At 50.6% G+C, this 17,408-nt stretch overlaps 1 protein-coding gene across 1 annotated transcript in view; it reads left to right on the forward strand.

Moving 5' to 3' along the window:
• Positions 1–10,420, forward strand: part of GPC1 (glypican 1) — a 146,280-nt gene extending 135,860 nt beyond the window's left edge. The window contains exons 3-9 of the mRNA XM_044003583.1: positions 1,378–1,769; positions 2,834–2,999; positions 4,052–4,182; positions 4,936–5,055; positions 5,941–6,074; positions 7,983–8,158; positions 8,606–10,420. Coding sequence (XP_043859518.1) covers positions 1,378–1,769; positions 2,834–2,999; positions 4,052–4,182; positions 4,936–5,055; positions 5,941–6,074; positions 7,983–8,158; positions 8,606–8,820 — 1,334 coding nt within the window. The 3' untranslated portion in view covers positions 8,821–10,420. The remainder of the gene's footprint in view (positions 1–1,377; positions 1,770–2,833; positions 3,000–4,051; positions 4,183–4,935; positions 5,056–5,940; positions 6,075–7,982; positions 8,159–8,605) is intronic.
• The last annotated feature ends 6,988 nt before the right edge of the window (positions 10,421–17,408 follow it).

The raw sequence follows: 17,408 nt of genomic DNA on the forward strand, positions 1-17,408 counted from the left end.
CTTTATTGTGGATAGAGCACCGGCCCTGGAGTCAGGAGGACCTGAGTTCAAATCCGGCCTCAGACACTTAACACTTACTAGCTGTGTGACCCTGGGCAAGTCACTTAACCCCAATTGCCTCACAAAAAAACAAAACAAAAAAAAGAAAGCCTTTATTAAATATTTTTAAAGCCTTTATTATCACTTATGGCAAATAAAGTAAAATAAGGAGCTGGGTTCAAATTCTACATTTGACCCCTGCTACCTGTGTGACCTCGGACCTCAGGTACCTTGTCTATTAAGTCTGAGAGGATTGGATTTGATCACGTCTGAGGCCCCTTGCACCATTAAATCTGTGACCCTGTGACCTTTAGAGTGATAGTCCCAGCTCCAACACTTAGCAAGCCCTCACCGTAGTGCCTCATACTTATTTATTTGCATGTTGTCTCCCCGTTAGATTGTAAGCTCCTTGAAGGCAGAGACTGTCTTTTACCTCTCCTTGTATGCCCAGAGTTAGCACAGTATAGCACATAGTAGGTGCTTGATGTCTGTTGGTAGATTGGTATCTACTCTAGCTAACATTAGCATACTTTGGTTAGGTGAACAGGGCAGGAGCTCATGGGACCTGTGGGTGTGGCCAGGCAGCATGGCATGCTGGTTTGGGAGGCCCCGGGGTGGGGTCCTTAGCTGTGCGTGCCCTATGGTTCTCTCCTCCGTAAGAGCAATGCTCAGGAAAGACCTTTGCTTCTTGGCCTAGATCGGCCAACTGGAAAATGGTCCTGAGTGTGGGGGCTCTGGCTGTGCTATTGTGGCTTGGGCCTGGAGGCCTGCCTTCTCCTGGGTAGCACCCCAGCCCTAGTGGCATCGTGTAGCAGTCTCATGGCCCTGTTAGAATTTCAGAAGCTACCCAACAGCCTGACTGCTCGTCACCTGGCAACTTCCTGACCCTGGCCCTGGCCCAGCCACCTGTATAGCTCAGGTACCGTTTGTGAAGTCACCCAGAGACTCGCCATTTCATCACCCTCCATAGTTCTGTTCTTCCTCTCTCCTGTTCCCCCTGCCTTGGGCTCAAATCATGCCTCTGATACTTACAACCTGGGTAACTTTGGGCAGGTCCTTTAACCTCCCTTGGCCTCAGTTTCCTTTTCTGTAAAATGAGGGGATTGGTCTGGTTGGCCTATGAGGTGCTTTCAAGCACTGGCTCTTCTCTGATCCTATGACCTGCAGTTACAGAGTGGCCTGGGGAGGGTGTTTCTGGTACAGACTCCATGGATTGGACGTGAATTCCTTGGCCCACCGTGGGCATTCAGCAGGTCTGTTAAGGTCCTAGCAGGCTGCAGCAGGGCTGGGTTTGGCCCCCTGCTCCCACGTGACCCCTCTCCCCTCTTTCCTCCGAAGGTCATTTCCAGGACCTGCTGAACAAGTCGGAGCGGGCTCTCCAGGACACGTTTCCCGGCGTCCATGGGGACTTGTACACCCAGAACTCGCGGCTGTTCCGGGACTTGTACTCAGAACTGCGCCGCTATTACCGGGGGGCCAACATCAACCTGGAAGAGGCGTTGGCCGAGTTCTGGGCGCGCCTGCTGGAGCGGCTCTTCAAGCAGCTGCACCCCCACTACGTGCTCCCCGACGAGTACCTGGACTGTATGGGCAAGCAGGCAGAAGCCTACAAGCCCTTCGGCGAGGCGCCAAGGGAGCTCAAGGTCCGGGCCACCAGGGCCTTCGTGGCTGTCCGCTCCTTCGTGCAGGGCCTGGGCGTGGCCATTGACGTGGTCAGGAAGGTGTCCCAGGTGCGTGCTGAACCAGGGCTGCTGGCCCACCCCCACCCATGTCCCCCCTGCCAGGGCTCTCCCTATCCATTAAAAAAAAAAAAAAAAAGCTGTGTACACAATCGATTGATCATAAGCAAGCATTTATTAAGCACCACCTGTGTACCAGGCCCTGCCTTCAGGAAGCTCCCATTCGTTAGTGTCTGTTTCCTAACGGACTTACACAATGCTTGCTTGGTGCTGGCTGTGGACACCTCCATTATTTTTCCTGAGATGGGCAGGGCTTCTCAGAAAGGCCGGTAGTGTGCCCTGTAGCCCTCCTGGACACCGAAGAACTGGCGGATCCCATTTCACCCGGGGGCTCACCCTCTGTTTCCCCATAAAGGAGGCCGGACCCTAGGCAGGCATAAGTGGAGGGACCCCTGTCCCTGGCTGAGAGGCTAGGACCACAGTGGTCCAAGAGTACAGCTCTGGGAGCTCAGGGTATCATTGCTGCCATCTTGCCTCCTCCAGCACCTACCCTGACAGTTGTCCCTAAGCTGCCCCATCACTGGTGGCATCCTCTATTGTTCTCAGGTTCCATATCCAGAGCTGGAACAGCTGCCCTCCCTGCCCAGGTCTCCATGCCCAGCCCTGACAGGTCCAGTCTGGAGGTCAGCCAGAGGGAGAGACCCAGAGCAAGTACTAAGTCCGGCTCGTCTGGGCCTGTCAAGTACTTGCTCCTGGGCCCACCTAACAGGCTCCTCTTTCTGGCACATAATGCCTCCTGGGCCCGACTCTGTTCTGCAGGTAACCTCCGCAGGCCTTGGTGCGTTATCTGCAAAATGAAAGAGCTGGACACCTAGCGAGCCTTTCCAGAGCCAGCGGCCTCAGTCTCCTCATTTGTAAAATGAGAGGGCTACTTTCGAAGGCCTCTGGCATCCTTCCTAGACCTAGAATTCTGTGGCATTGACAATCCAGTCCTCACTGTCCCCGCCCCCCAGCATCTGATACTGCAGAGAACACTCTCCTCCATGATTCATGCGTGTCTGGGCAGGTGACTAGGGCCCTGTGGGTGATGTTGACCGTGCCCCTTCTGCCTGCAGGTGCCCCTGGGCCAGGAGTGTTCTCGGGCCATCATGAAGTTGCTCTATTGCTCCCATTGCCTGGGGGTGCAGAGCCCCCAGCCGTGTTCCGGCTATTGTCAAAATGTGATGAAGGGCTGCCTGGCCAACCAGGCCGACCTGGACACCGAGTGGAGGAACCTGCTGGGTGAGAGAGCCCCTTCTAACCCTGATCATCCCTTGCCCTCCCCATCTCCCCTCTTACCCGGGCCTTGCCCACACTGTTCTCTCCAGCCTCCCTCTGCCCCAACCCATCCCCCCCACTATTCCAGGCTGCTTTTCACACACAGCCCCCCCCCCCCGGAAATGAGCTGGGTGGTGGCCTGGATCACTAAGAGAAGAGGCTCCTGGAAACCTCTCTTGAAAACCTTCCCTGCTGCCTTACCCCCCCCCAGCCTGAGCTCCTGAGCAAACAGTGGGGGAGCCCTATCATCCATCCAAGTTCCACTGGGCTTTTTCCTTGGAAAACTGGCCCGAGCCCTCTTAGAGCGGGGCCCCGGGGTCCTCTCTCTCCTGCCCCCAACAAAGTATCACTGAGGACAGGGCGAGGCACGGATCTGGCTTTGAGGGTATGTGTGCAGAGCACAGATGAAGGGGCTGATAGTCACTCAGTGAAAGGGACATCAGAGCAGGCTTTTCTGGGACCACCAGCACCCCTTCTAGGGCCTGGTCTCTGATTTACCTAGAGCATCGCCTGTTCTTTGGGTCTCGCTCAGAGTAGCAGCACAGACTACAACCATCACCCTTTGAGAGGACTGTGGCCCAGGAAGAAGGGAAGGCCGCAGGGAGGATGCCGCCATCTTAGGAGGGGCATCCGAATCCCAGTATGGCCCCTTCCTCACAAAGGGCTCTGTGTGCCCCATGCCCAGGAAGCTCCCTGACCTGGAGCCACCTTGTAAGGCAGAGAACCTCTGGGGTACCCCCCCCAACCTGTGATTGTGCCCTTTGGCCGTCCCCTGAAGCTCAGGGTCTCCTCAGAAAGATGCTCTTTAACACTTTAGCTACACAGAATTGCAAAGGAAACTAAAGGCTGGCGAAAATAAAGATGCCATTTCCCTATCCAAGTTCACAGATCCCCAGGGTGACCCCTGCCCTCGATGCTTCCATACTTCCTCCCCCCTAAGAGAGTGGGTGTGTGTCCCAGCAGCCCATACGGTCCCCACCACCACCACTGATGCCTCTGGGTGTGTTCCCCCACAGACTCCATGCTGCTCGTGGCTGACAAGTTTGATGGTCAGACAAGTGTGGAGAGTACAATCGGGACAATCCACGTTCGGATCTCAGAGGCCATCACCACCCTCCAGGACAACAAGGACACGCTCACAGCCAAGGTGGGGACGCCTGCCCATGGAGGGATCAGAAGAGAGGGAGACAGGGAAAGGTTAGCCCTACTCAGGGTTGAGGTGTGAGGGACAAAGATGGCATCAGCATGGACACGCCTCCACCCAGAGCATTGTGTCCACCATCTCTATGTCTGTCTGTCTGTCTGTCTGTCTGTCTGTCTCTCTCTCTCACACACACACACACACACACACAATTTCCTTTCTCTAAAATGAGCCACAAGAGGCAGGGTGATTGTACCACCTTAAGATGTCTCAGTCCCCCCCCCACCACCACCACCAAGGCAGTCCTCTCACCACTTTCAATGATCAGAATGTGGTGACAGCTCAGGTCTGGTACCAGAGGAGTTGCTGATGAGTGCCAGGAAAAAATGCCCACTGGGAGTTCCCATAAAATCCCCAGTCTGGACGTAGGCACACACCGATACTGCTATTAGCTGTGAGGTGCAAGGCAGGAATCACTGCCCATGTGACCTTGGCCAAATCACTTCCCTGGGCCTGTTTCCTCATCTGTTAAATAGGGAGGTGGGACTAGCTGGTCCCAGAGGCTGCGGTCCCTTCAAAGCCAAGTGCAGAATGCCCTCCCTTACTTGTCTCCCCCAAGAGAGCCTAGAAGAGGGCTGGGCAATTACATCAAAGAGGCTGCAGTGATGGAATGGAGGAGGAGAGGGAACTAGGAAAAGACATTCTGTGAAGCAGAACACTATGGGGACCTTCCCTCACTTCCTTGTTGGGCTTCTCTAGGTTTTTCAAGGTTGTGGAAATCCCAGAGTGAGCGGCAAGAGCCCTGGTGGAGAGGAAAAGAGACGGCGAGGGAAGCCTGTGGCGGAGGAGAAGCCCTCAGGGGTGGGGCTGGAGAAGCTGGTAAGTGCCTCCCAGAGTGCTGGACCAGACACTGCCTCAGCCACCACCTGACCACAGACATGATGGGTGATCTGACAGAGGAAGGTGGTTTCCAGCCACGGCTCAGAGCTCAGCTCCAGCAGCAACAACCTAGTGATCCTCAGAGTGAGCATTTACAACATGCTGCTGAGATCCACAAAAGTGATTTTACTGGGATTGACTCATTTGATCCTCGAAGCAACCCCGGGAAGGAGGGGCCATAATGCCGATTTTACAGATGAAAAAGCTGAGGCTGAGGGAGGTGACAACCCCCGCTCCTGGGGCATAGATTTAGAAACATTCCAAAAGAGAGGGCTAGATCCCAGGGTTGGAAGGGTCCAGAGACGTTATCAAGTCCAACACCCTCGTTTTACAGAGGAGGAAACTGAGGCCCAGAGAGGTAGAGACCCATCCTATCATTTAGCTAGTGGCTAAGGTGGGATTTGAACCCAGGTCTTCCTGACTCCATAACATGACTAAAACACTGGGCCTCCTTCTTCACCATAGCTAAGTGGGGTGGTGAATAGAGCACTTGGCTGACCCTGGGAAAGTCACTTAATCACTGCCTCAGTTTCCTCATCTGTAAAATGGAGATAATAGCACCTACCTCTCAAGTTTGTTGTGAGGTTCAAATGAGTTCATATTTTAAGTGCCTGGCACATAGTAGGTACTTTATATGTGCTTGTTTCCTTCCTTCTTACTCAGCAATCAAGCATTTATTAAGTGCCCACCAGGGGCCACTTAATTACTGGGCACTTCTTGGGCAAACTCAGACCCAAGGCTGAGAAATTCATTCTCTTTTTCTTCCTAAGCTGCCCTATCTTTGACCCTTGGGCCTCATACTGTCTCTCCGGTGCTTCTCCTTAGGTCTCAGAAGCCAAAGCCCAGCTCCGGGATGTCCGAGACTTTTGGGTCAGTCTCCCGGGGGTCCTGTGCACTGAGAAGGTGGCCATGAGCTCATCCCTGAACGAACGATGCTGGAATGGGATGACCAAAGGGCGGTGAGGAACAGATCTTTCCCCGCCTTGTCCCCCACCCAGAATCCCTTAGCTATACAAACAGTGACCTTCTGACCCTTCTCCCCCCTGGTGTTGTCTTCTTCCCTCCTCTGTGTCATTGAGGTCCTGTGTCTCCCATCCAAACCCCAATTCCTTCCCTTTTTTGTTAGTTGTTTTTTACTCATCTGTACCCTCTACCCCGCTGCCATTGAGCAGACAAACAAAAAAGAAAACAAATCACTCCGTACCTATCAACCAAGTCCAGAGCAAACCGAATCCCCCCATTAGCCACGTCTGAAAATGTTGGTGTCTTTCACGTTAAGTCTGTCCCCTCTCTTCCCATCAGGAGGGGAGTGACATTTTTCCTCTCTGTTCCTGTGGACTCCTGGCTCATCACCGCAGTGATTGAGTTCTCAAGTCTTTCCAAGTTGTTCTCTATAATGTTATTGCATATGTTGTTTTTCCCAGTTTGGCTCACTTTGCTCTGCATCAGTTCAACATCTTCCTAGATTCCAGGGAAATTATCTATTTCCTCATTTCTTATAGCACAATGATATTATATTCATGTACCTCAACAGGAGGAGGCTGCTTTAGCTCCCAGTGTTTGACTATCACAAAGTTAGAGGCTATAACGATACTTTGCACATATGGGTCCTTTTTATTTCTTTGGGGGTATAAGCCTAGTATATCTAGGTCAAAGGGTATGCACATAAGCCCCTTTGGAGGTTCAAATCCCTGCCTCCTACAGCCTTAAGCTGAATGACCATAGACCCTTTGGAGTACTCAGCTGGGGGCCAGGTGACCAATCCTGGGACTTTGGGCCAACCACCCCTTGGCCTCACTTTCCTCATTTGTACAGTGATCCAGTGGGACAAAGTGACCTCTAAGTCCCTTCTGGCTCTAAATCTAGGAGCCAGTGGTTACTATTCACTGGGACCGACTTTCCTCATCTATATGGTCGAGGCGTTAGATGAGAGGCAGCTATGCATGAGTACAGAGGTGGTGGTTCTTGCTCCCAGAAGACCAGAGTTTGAATACCTGTTCTCCTAGCTCCTTGTCATGAGACCTTGGACAAGTCACTTAACTGAAGCTCTGGGCTTCAGAGCCCCTTTCTAGCTGTGACAGTCACAAAATGCCCTCCTTTCTCTTCTCTCACTGGGCACACACCCAGAGAACCCCTCTGTTGTCTCTAGGGTGGCGAAGGTACCCTTTCTCCCTCCCCTTTTTTCCTTCTCCTTCAGGAAAGCAGGTTTCAGAGGTGGCCAATCCTCATTACCTCAGTGCCCATTCTGAAGAACATGATGGTAGGCACAAGAGAGAGAGATTCCCTTCATGGAACTAAAAATGATCAACCAGGGGTACAAAGAAAAGGCAATTGTGTGACCCTGGGCAAGTCACTTAACCCTCATTGCCCTGCAAAAAAAAAAAAAAAAAAAAGGCAAAACCAATCCCTGCCCTTGGGAAGTTTACATCCTAACAGAGGAGACACCATGTACAAAAGAAATACAGAGTAGATGGAGGGCAGCCCATTTGTAGCTGGGAAGGACCATGGAAACATATCACCAAATATGTCACACTCATAAGAAGTGTTGAAATCTATAATTGTACTTTGTTTTGCAAAGAGCATTACCTAGATTTCATTTGATCCTCACAACAACCCTGTAAGGTAGGTGGTGCTCTTATTATCAACCCCATTTTACACAGGAAACTGAGGCCAAGAGGTTAAGTGACCTGTCCAAGGCAATTCAGCTAATAGATGAGGCAGAATTGGAACTCAGGTCTTCCTGCCCCAAGGCCCAACATTTGATCCACAGCGCCAGCTAGCTACAAGACAATGGCAACGGAATGGAATGGGCTAAAGGGATACAAAATGGGCATCGAGGGACGGCGTGTGTGTCCCCTCCCCCACAGGTACCTCCCGGAGGTGATGGGTGATGGCCTTGCCAGTCAGATCAACAACCCCGAGGTGGAGGTCGATATTACCAAGCCCGACATGACCATCCGGCAGCAGATTATGCAGCTTAAGATCATGACCAACCGCTTGCGTAATGCCTATAATGGGAACGACATCGACTTCCAGGACACCAGTGAGTCAGGGGCCGGGGAGAGGGGGGCGGGGAAAGGGGAGGACCTAGCCCTGCAAACTGGAGGCAACACCCGCCTCATTCATCCTTCACCCCGAGCCGGTCGGTGTTGGCACGAGCCTTGATCTGGTGCTACCTGGGAAGTGGGAAGTGAGGGACCAACATCAGGGATGGTGGCAGAGTCAGCCTTGGGGAGTCACCCATATTGGGGGGGTGGCGAGTAGAGCATAATAAACTCATGGATCTAGAACTGAAAGAATGCCAAGAGGTCATTGGGTCCAACTCCCTCATCTTCCAAAGGTGGAAAGGGTCACCCAAAGGGTGTCAACCTGCAAGCCCCCACCTAGCACTGATGGTCAGCAGGAGAAGGGCCCTCGGGAATAGGAGGCTCAGGGCTCCAAGGGATACCAACCTAGGTGCGGCCTTCCTCACTCCGCCCCCCCCCCACAGGTGATGACATCAGCGGCTCAGGGAGCGGAGATGGCTGTTTGGATGAGGTCTGTGGGAAAAGACTGAGCAAAAGTCAGAGCACGAGGCAGCCGGAGACCCATGCCATCCCCAACCTGTCAGAACATGACGGGAGCGGTGGCCCCAGCTGCCCCCGGCCTTCCTCCCCCCTCTTCCTCCTCCTCACCCTAGCTGCAGCATGGTCCCTAGGGCGATAACCACCCTGCCAGCGAAAGGGACTATGGCCGAGGCCGGCCTTTGCCAAAATGGACGGACGATATTTGATTCATCTCGGCAGACGGCGAGAAGGCACGAAACTCAAGGGGTGGGTGGATGGCTGAGAGTGACGGTGGCCCCGGACCCAGGCAGGAGCCCTCATCCGCTCTGACTCCCGGGCCCTGCTGGCCATACCTGGTTCTTTGTTTGTTTGGTTGGTTTTTCTGTTTGTTCATTTCATTCTTTTCCCGGGGTGGGGGAGGGGCTGCACGAGGCTCTCCGGTCAACGGGATGACTTCCCCCAAAGGATCTGCAGTGGGAGGCCCCGAGCAGCGACGACGGCGACACAATAAAAGCCTGAGCGTCCAGAGGGAAGCCCATTGCGGGGAGCCGAGGAGAAAGCCGAGTTTGAAAGGTGACGGCCCCCTCCAGAGAGACAAGTGCCCGTGCCTTCCTTCCAGCGCCCCTGCAAGCAGCCTCCCCCAGTGGGGAATGACTCACAAGCTTACCTGGCCTCAATGCAAAATCCTACCTTCAAGATCTCAAGGAAATAAGTCTTTCTCCTTAGTTTAAAAAAAATAGTTTTTGAAGCAGTCGATGGTCCTCTGCCCTTGAGGTGCCCAGGAGTGGGAATCTGATATTTTGCATGAGAGTCCAAAATTCACCCAAGATCTCCACCAACACTCAGTGAGTAAGGACACTTCTATAGCGTGTGACGTTGAAGCAAACAGGCGGCTGAGTATATGGAACCCCTGACTTTTTGTCTTGTAAACTGGCACCCAGACCCTTTGCTCAATGCATTCGACTGTCAAAGGCTTTGTTTACAAATCAGGGTTCTTTGAGATATCCATCCGATGTGTCTGGGGGGAAGTCTAGAGCAACAGCATTGGAGAACAGCACTAGGACTGTATTGGGGGACTATTCTTTATTCATTGCCTGACCTGGGAAAGAGCAGCTCCTCAGGCCGATCTCCTGGGAGTGCTAGCTCTCCCACCCCCCACCCCCATTTCACAGCTGGGATCACTGAGACACAAATGGGGCAGAAGCCCTTCCTCGGGTCCCACACTGGGTCAGCTGCTCTTGACCACCCTGAGAAGACAGCTGGCCCTCTAGGTCACACCAAAGCATCTTCTCCAACTTATCATTTTGGTTTTTCTTTGGCCCATTGCTTCCAATACTCCATAACCTCTGACTTGATTGTCAAGAGGGAACTCAGATTTTGAGGTTTCCTTTTTTATTTTTTGTTTAAATATACATCAAGAGATTTACCACAGGCAGAACCTTGTCCTTCACGGGGCTCCAGGGTGGTCATTGGAATGCACCGGTCAGCAAGTTCTAGCACGGATCCCCACAAGGCCAATCCAGTGAAGTCATAATGGATTTTTATTCTCTGTGACTCATTGGTCTGATATTGTGCAGATTTGTTTCTCTTTGTTTTTGGTGGGGAGGTTGGGGCAGGAAAGTGGAGCCCAAAGTCTAGCTTTTACATTTAAGGGTTTTTATAGGCTCACATACACTTTTCAATACTCCAAATCCCGTTTCCATCATTAAGAACATTTTCTTGGAATTATTTTTCAAGGAACCTTCCTTTCAAGGAGAGAAAGAGAGCTGACCTGGGAATCAGAAAAATGTGGGTTCAAGTCCCGCCTAGATTCCTCTGCCAACCTGAAGGTTGGCACTGTACTCAATACTGGCATTCTCCTAAACGTAATGGCCTTGGGCAGTAACCTCTCCATGCTGGGGCAGTTTTCTAAACTGAGAAGTCAGAAATCAGAGCGTTCCCTACACTAATGAAATCACAGGACAGTCCCCCTTCATTTCCCCATGGCCTCTAAAAAAGAGGACATGGTCTGCAGTCTCTCTGAGGGAGCAAGCCAAACAAAGGCTGATGAGTCTGATGGCCATTCTAAGCCAGGGCCCCTTTAGACATGAACTTTTGAGAAGTCACAGTGTTACCTAGCAACATGGCAAGCATCCATCGCCGCAGAGGACTGTGTGGGTGGCGTGCCTCATGGGGTCCTTCAAGCACAAGCAGAGAGATGCCCCTGGGATCCCTGATGCTGCGTTCTCATGGTGCTATCTGTCATCCTTCCCCATCCACAAGGCTCTAGGCCCTCAAGCGATTGTGTCTTCCCTTTCAGGCTCCACTGGCAACCATTCTTCCCATGGGCTATGTTTACTACCCACCGCCATCTTGGCACAGTGTTATCCTGACCTTTTCAGTCCTTAAAAACAAGGGGGGAGGGGGTGACCTTGCCCTGAGAGTCCCTTACCTGGTCCCAGGACCCACAAGCCTGAGGCTGAATGGTCTCTTCCACCTACCTCAGGCTAGCATTTCTCTTCCCGGCTACTCTGGGGAAAATAAGCCTGATTGACCCATTGTTACTGACGAGAGGGGAAGCTGCTATAAACTCAAACTCTGAGGACTTCCAGACATCCAGGACAGGAACCTTTGGGCATTCCTTTGGAGAGCCACATGATCAATCTGAACTTGGTACCCCTTATTGGTTGGTCTGAACATGCTAGCTAACGGGACAGCTAGCAGTTAGGACACTCAGAAATTCAATGGGTTGGAAAACAGATTTAGAACTGAAAGGGGATTCACCTAGGCCTGTCCTCTCCTGTGGCAGTTGAGTAAACCAAGGCCCAGAGAGATTGTCACACAAGTGGCAAATGGCAAGAGAATGGTATTTTAGCTAATATATATACATATACACGTGTATATGTGTGTGTGTGTGTATGTATATACAGACACACATATTTGCTGAAAGGCTTAGGTTGGCCATACCTGGCCTGTGGGTCAGATGTTGAAAAGCTGGGACCTGATCCTGCCCCCCCCACTCTGTAACAGAGGGGGAATCGAAGGCCAGAGAGGGGAAGGGATTTGCTTGTGGCCACAACTGTCACCTCCCACAACACAGGCTGACCCTGGTGGTCACAGGACTCACACCCACCAGGTCAAGGCTTGCCCAATGCCGACTCCCTGTCAGTATGTTGGTGACAGCACCGAAATAACACTTTGAGTCCCCAGACCTTCAGTCCAGGACAGTCCTTACAGCCCCCACTGCACTTCAGGGGGAACAAGTTGAAATTCCTAAACACTGCCTCCCATCGCCTTCCCCATTATCCCATTTCACGTCGCTGTCTGGCTAGGAAATGAAAAGGGCATCATCAGACACTCGGAGATCAGAGAGTCGCAGAACGGGGAGAGATCTTGGTCATCCTGACCAACTAATGCCTTTCTAACATCCCAGACCAACAGTCTCCTGGCCTCCATTATGTATACTTCCCATCTGCCTTGATGGGGCAGGAGATGCACTCCTCCCCAAGAAGACTCCCTTCCTTCTGTTCAGAACCTATGAAATACCATGGTTCTAGCACTGAAGGAAGTCTCATTACCCAACAAGAGCCGGTTTGAGTCATGCAAAAGCCAGGTCCCCACGTCTGAATGAATGGACTGCCTTCATGCCAGTCCCTCCCTAGACAAGGAATCGGATTAGTGCCCAGTTTAGCTGGAGCCCACACGAGAAAGTAAACCACAGACCCCCAACAAAATGTGTTTCGTGATTTTGTTAGTATGGGCTCAAGAAATGGGAAGGAGTTCAGAGGCCATCTAGTATAATCTCATTTTACAGATGAGGAAAGTGAGGCGCAGAAGGACTTGCCCAATATCACATAGAGAGTAAGCATCAGAGAGGGGGATTTCAACCCAGGTCTTCTGACTCCAGAGTCAGCATCCAGTCAGTAGATTCACATCTCTTGTGTTCATCCATTAAAGAAATCACTCAACTAACATAACAAATATTCATTAGGCGCTTACTATATGCCAGGTGATGACAACAGGTAGTTACTATATTCCCTCTATTCCTTTTCCCCTGCAAGCATCCTAGCCCACAACAGTCCCCCTTGAAGAGACAACACAGTACAGGTAGAAACAACATCTGTCCTCTAAGAGTTCACAACATAATTTGAAAATACATCCAAAAAGCTCGTGTGTCCCAAAAATCTTATCAGTTTTAAGCTCTAATAATCATTCAAGCTTAGATAATAATTATTAAAGCTTAAAAATGAACCAAAATGTTGGGGACACCTTATCTACTTCCACCAAGTGGGTCGAGTCACATGTGGCCACAGGCCTGTGGGGTTGGACAATAAGCATAAAACTTTTGCCCTTACGCTGTTACCACCTTAGTGAACAATGACAAAAGGAGACCATTGGGGAGAGTGGTTCGTTATAATTTAAAATAAATAAAGCAAAATACATTCAATTTAAACTTCTATCCCCTAAAACAGAGGTCAGGTGCCACAGTTCATTGTGACCACTGCTCAAAGTCCCAATTTGTACGTGTCAAGTTTGGGATGAGGGTTTGGGGATGGGTCAGAAGAGGCTTTGAGGGCACAGTTACTTACCATTTATAAGTCACATAACAAACCTTTTGTTTTCTGGTGGGCTTACCAAGGGATAAGGACAATTCAATAAAAATGTTTTGAAAGCCTCCAAATTATTCCTTTGCTTTTAAAAAAGAACGCACCTCTCTCTGCAAAAGGAAGATTTTCTTCACTCCCTGGTAAGGCTGGCCAATTAGTTATCTATTTCTTTCTGTTACCAAGGTACCTGTAACTATCTTGCACTGTTTATTGGAAGGTGGACTATGTTCTTTGGATCCTTGTATAAATAAAAAGGCTGGAGACTTAAATGGATGTCGTTGCCACGACCTCTTACCAGAGTTTCCAAAGCCTCATTTTGTGTTTGCCCATTTTGTGACTACGCTGAGGCAATGATCTGATTCTCCCTGCTTTCCAGTTAAAACCCGGAGATATCACTCGTGTTGACTTCCGTGTGCTCGCTTTGTCCTCTGAATGAATGAACATGGGCTATCTAGCTGCTCACTTTCTCATTGGGGGAGACAGAACATAGAGGAGGATACAGCTACAAGGCAGATGAGAGGGCTTAGTGGTCATTGGGCTGAGACTAAGGCCCATTGTAATGGGGGGGGTCAGAAGTGGACAGAGTACATTTGGCCCCTGGGTATCTCAGAATCTTAACGGTGTGCTCCTACCAGCCATTTAGAAACTGGTGACACCTTGGACAGATCCATGTTCAATCACCCCGGAATTAGACTAGCCACCTACACTGTGCCGGGAGAGGGAGAAGGGACTCAAAAAGACACAGAATTAAGCAACCCCTGTTCACAGGGAGTTTACATTGTAATAGATTACGAGTAAATCATAAAATGATCACGAAGACCCTCATTGTGTTTTGGCACCATAACCAAGCACCAAGGCTAAAATACAATCACTTGTTGCACCGGCAAAGGTGATTTTCTAAATCACCCTTGCTTTACATCCTTAGGATCACATCTAAAGTTGGACAGAGCATTAGAAGCCCTCCATTTTACAGAAAAGGGAACTGAGGTCAAGGAAGTTAAGTGATTAGCCCAAGGTCACAAAGGTAGTCTGTCCCATTCACAACAACAACAACAACAACAACAAAACCCTGCTTCACACTATATGGAATACAATGGAATTGAGGTCCAAGGAGAGTGACTTGCCCAAGATCCTATAGCAGGAAGTATCAGGTAGGATTTGAACCCACATCCTCTGACTCCATTACAGCAGGCCATGTGGCCCTGGGCATATCACCTGACCTCCTTGGGCTCAGCTTCCTCCTCATCTTCCAAAGAATGAAGCCCAAACTAGTCAGCAATAGTTGTGGCATTTATTTCTGTTGAGGATCTACTCGGAAGAACGCCACCCAAAAGCACGCTCAGACTCACTAAGCAGGGTTTCTGTGTCAACACAGATGCTTAGATGTAGTTATGTAGAGAGGGCGGTGCAGTCAGGAGAAATCTCTTCCCCATTCACTGTCATGAAAATGGAGATCTCCTTTTTGGAAGCTGGGCTGAATACAATGAACAAATCCAATTCCTGAATGATGATAATGGTTGTTAGCAGCCCTGAGAAGTGTGGTGCTAAGGAAAATAGAAAAGCCGCTTCTGATCTTTCTCTAGCTCCTTCCCCACCCCACCCCCTAAAAAGGGTGGGGAGGGAGGGTTGTTTTTCAGGACTAGTGGAGGATGAAGGAAAAAGCAGGACTGCTGGTGTTGGGGAAGGTAGATGCAGGGCAAGGGGACCTTGGGGAAGAGGTGGGACCCGTCAACCCCGATTTCCTCATCTCCTCAGTCAACAAGAATGATCTTCACAATGGGAAGGATGGAGCCAAAATGGTTCACAGGGAATGGGAACCCAATGGAGAGGATGTCAGGGTGCCTCGGGCAGACCTCAAACAAGCAGAGTCACCTCGTCCTGACAAATGACATCCCAGGGTACTGAGAGGGTGTGGAGGCTACGGCTCCCTGAGCTGCTGTCAGGCAGGGATGACAGACCCCGGGACTGAATATGGGCATGCCAGCCAACTTTCAGGAGGGGAGAATAACATGCGGGTTTGTGCAGGCTACAGTCTGGTGAGCTTGACACACATCTCTGGCAAAATCCTAGAACAGCCTATTACAGGAATGGCTTGTGATTACCCTGCCAAGCTCATGAAACATTCCAGATTTATAACATTCCCATGTTTTTTGCCACAAGGTTACCCCACCACCACCTACCATCAAATGGACAGAACTGCTATGAACAGGTATAATGTAGGCTTTTTTTTTTTTTAAAGTGAGGCAATTGGGGTGTTAAGTGACTTGCCCAGGGTCACACAGCTAGTAAGTGTTAAGTGTCTGAGGCTGAATTTGAACTCAGGTCCTCCTGAATCCAGGGCCGGTGCTCTCTCCACTGCGCCCCCTAGCTGCCCCTAATGTAGGCTTTTTAAAAGAAATAAAGTTACACTACCCTTGAAGATGAGACAGAGATGAGACCTGGATGACAGTACAGTTAGGTGGCCAAGTGAATCAGTCATTCGATCACGCTAGGCCTTGGTTTCCCCATCTGTAAATATTAGACTAGGGGGCCTCTCAATTCTGTTCTTGTTCTATGACCCTTTGATCAATTTTTGTATTGGATCATTTTCAGTTCCCGCCCTGCTCCTCTTGTCCTGTTCCCAGCTGTCGGCAGCCTTCCTAAACATGGTGCCCAGCCCCAGGTAGGATACCCGAGTCCCTTCCTCTGAACCGAATGACTCACCCTGGTAAATAGCTAATCACATGCAGAAGGTGGTGATTAAGGGATCCTAGTCAGCCTAGAGGGTTGGTCTCTGACGAGGGCCCCAGGACCTGGACTTTCTCCTGGTTCTAGTCATTGTATCAGTGACTTGGATGCAGGTGTAGACGAGCCAGTTATTAAATCTGTAGATAACACACAGCTAGGCAGAAACAATAGCCAAAAAGCTGGACATTCTAAAGTAACTCAACTATGCCAAATAAAGTGGAATTTAACAGAGGCAACACATAAAATCTTGCTCCTGATTTCAGAAACCCACTGCACAAATGGGGGTTGGTTGCGACATCGTAACTGGAAAGCGGCTCTGTCTGAAGGGGGTGGAGAAGCCCGGGCTCTTCACCAACCACAGGCTCAATGAGCACTAATGATCTTAGACCCCTCCAGCACAAAGCCAAGTGGGTGGAGGACCAGCATCCAGAAGCAAAGTGATGGGTTTGCTGCATTCTGCCCTGGTCAGACCCCAACTCAAGGGTCAGTCATGCCTAGTGCTCAGTGCCACATTTGAGGCTAACAACTTAGAGGAGGGGGATCATGCTGGGGAGAACACTGGAAATCCTATGCCTGGTTAAAGGCTCTGGACCTCAGAGGCCAGCTAGTCTAGTACCCCCATTTTACAGATCAGAAAACTAAGTTCCGAAGGGTGGGAGGGAGTCAAGTTAACCTTTGACGCCAAAGCCAGTGCTCTTTCCAGAATGCTATTCCCAGGGCTTCTCAGCCCTGGGTGAAAGTCAGAGAAGAAACGACATCTTGAAATAACCGCAATCCTGAAAGCCAGAACTCAGCGGCTCTGTTTGGATGGATACGCAAGAGAAGTTTGGAAAGTGCCTGATCAGGATTTGGTGAGTGAGCCATCCTAGGCACAGATGCCCATGACTATTGAGGAGGCACTGATGGTAGAAGGGATGTTGCAAGGAGACCAAGTTCCTAATTCTGAGGTCAGGATAAACATCACAGCAAAGCAAACCACGACAGGCTCATGGGTCCTTTTACAGAAGAAACAGAGACCCAGAGAAAGTAAGGTACTTAGGGTCATGACAGCTCCAGGGCCACCCAGGCCACCCCCCCACCCCCCAACTCCCATTTTACCAATGATGAAACCAAAGCCCAATATCACAGAGCTAGAAGGAGCAGAGCCGGCATCAGAACCCAGGACCTCTGACACCAAGTTCATCATAACTCAACCCAGACAAAGACAAGCAGGAGGAGGCATCTGGAAACAGCGCCACATGCAAACATGTCCTCTGCCATCCTGCCATCTCCCCAATGCCACCATGATGAAACGGCCAGCCAAAAAGAAATGGCTTATGGCCCCACCCACCCACCCACCCCTCCTTCTGTAACGATGCACCCATTAGAAGAAGGGACAACCAAGGCAACTTACAAAGTCTACTCAATATGCACACCTTTCTTTAGTACAAGAACA

Source organism: Dromiciops gliroides, chromosome 4 (assembly GCF_019393635.1).
Source record: "Dromiciops gliroides isolate mDroGli1 chromosome 4, mDroGli1.pri, whole genome shotgun sequence".
Lineage (NCBI taxonomy): Eukaryota > Metazoa > Chordata > Mammalia > Microbiotheria > Microbiotheriidae > Dromiciops > Dromiciops gliroides.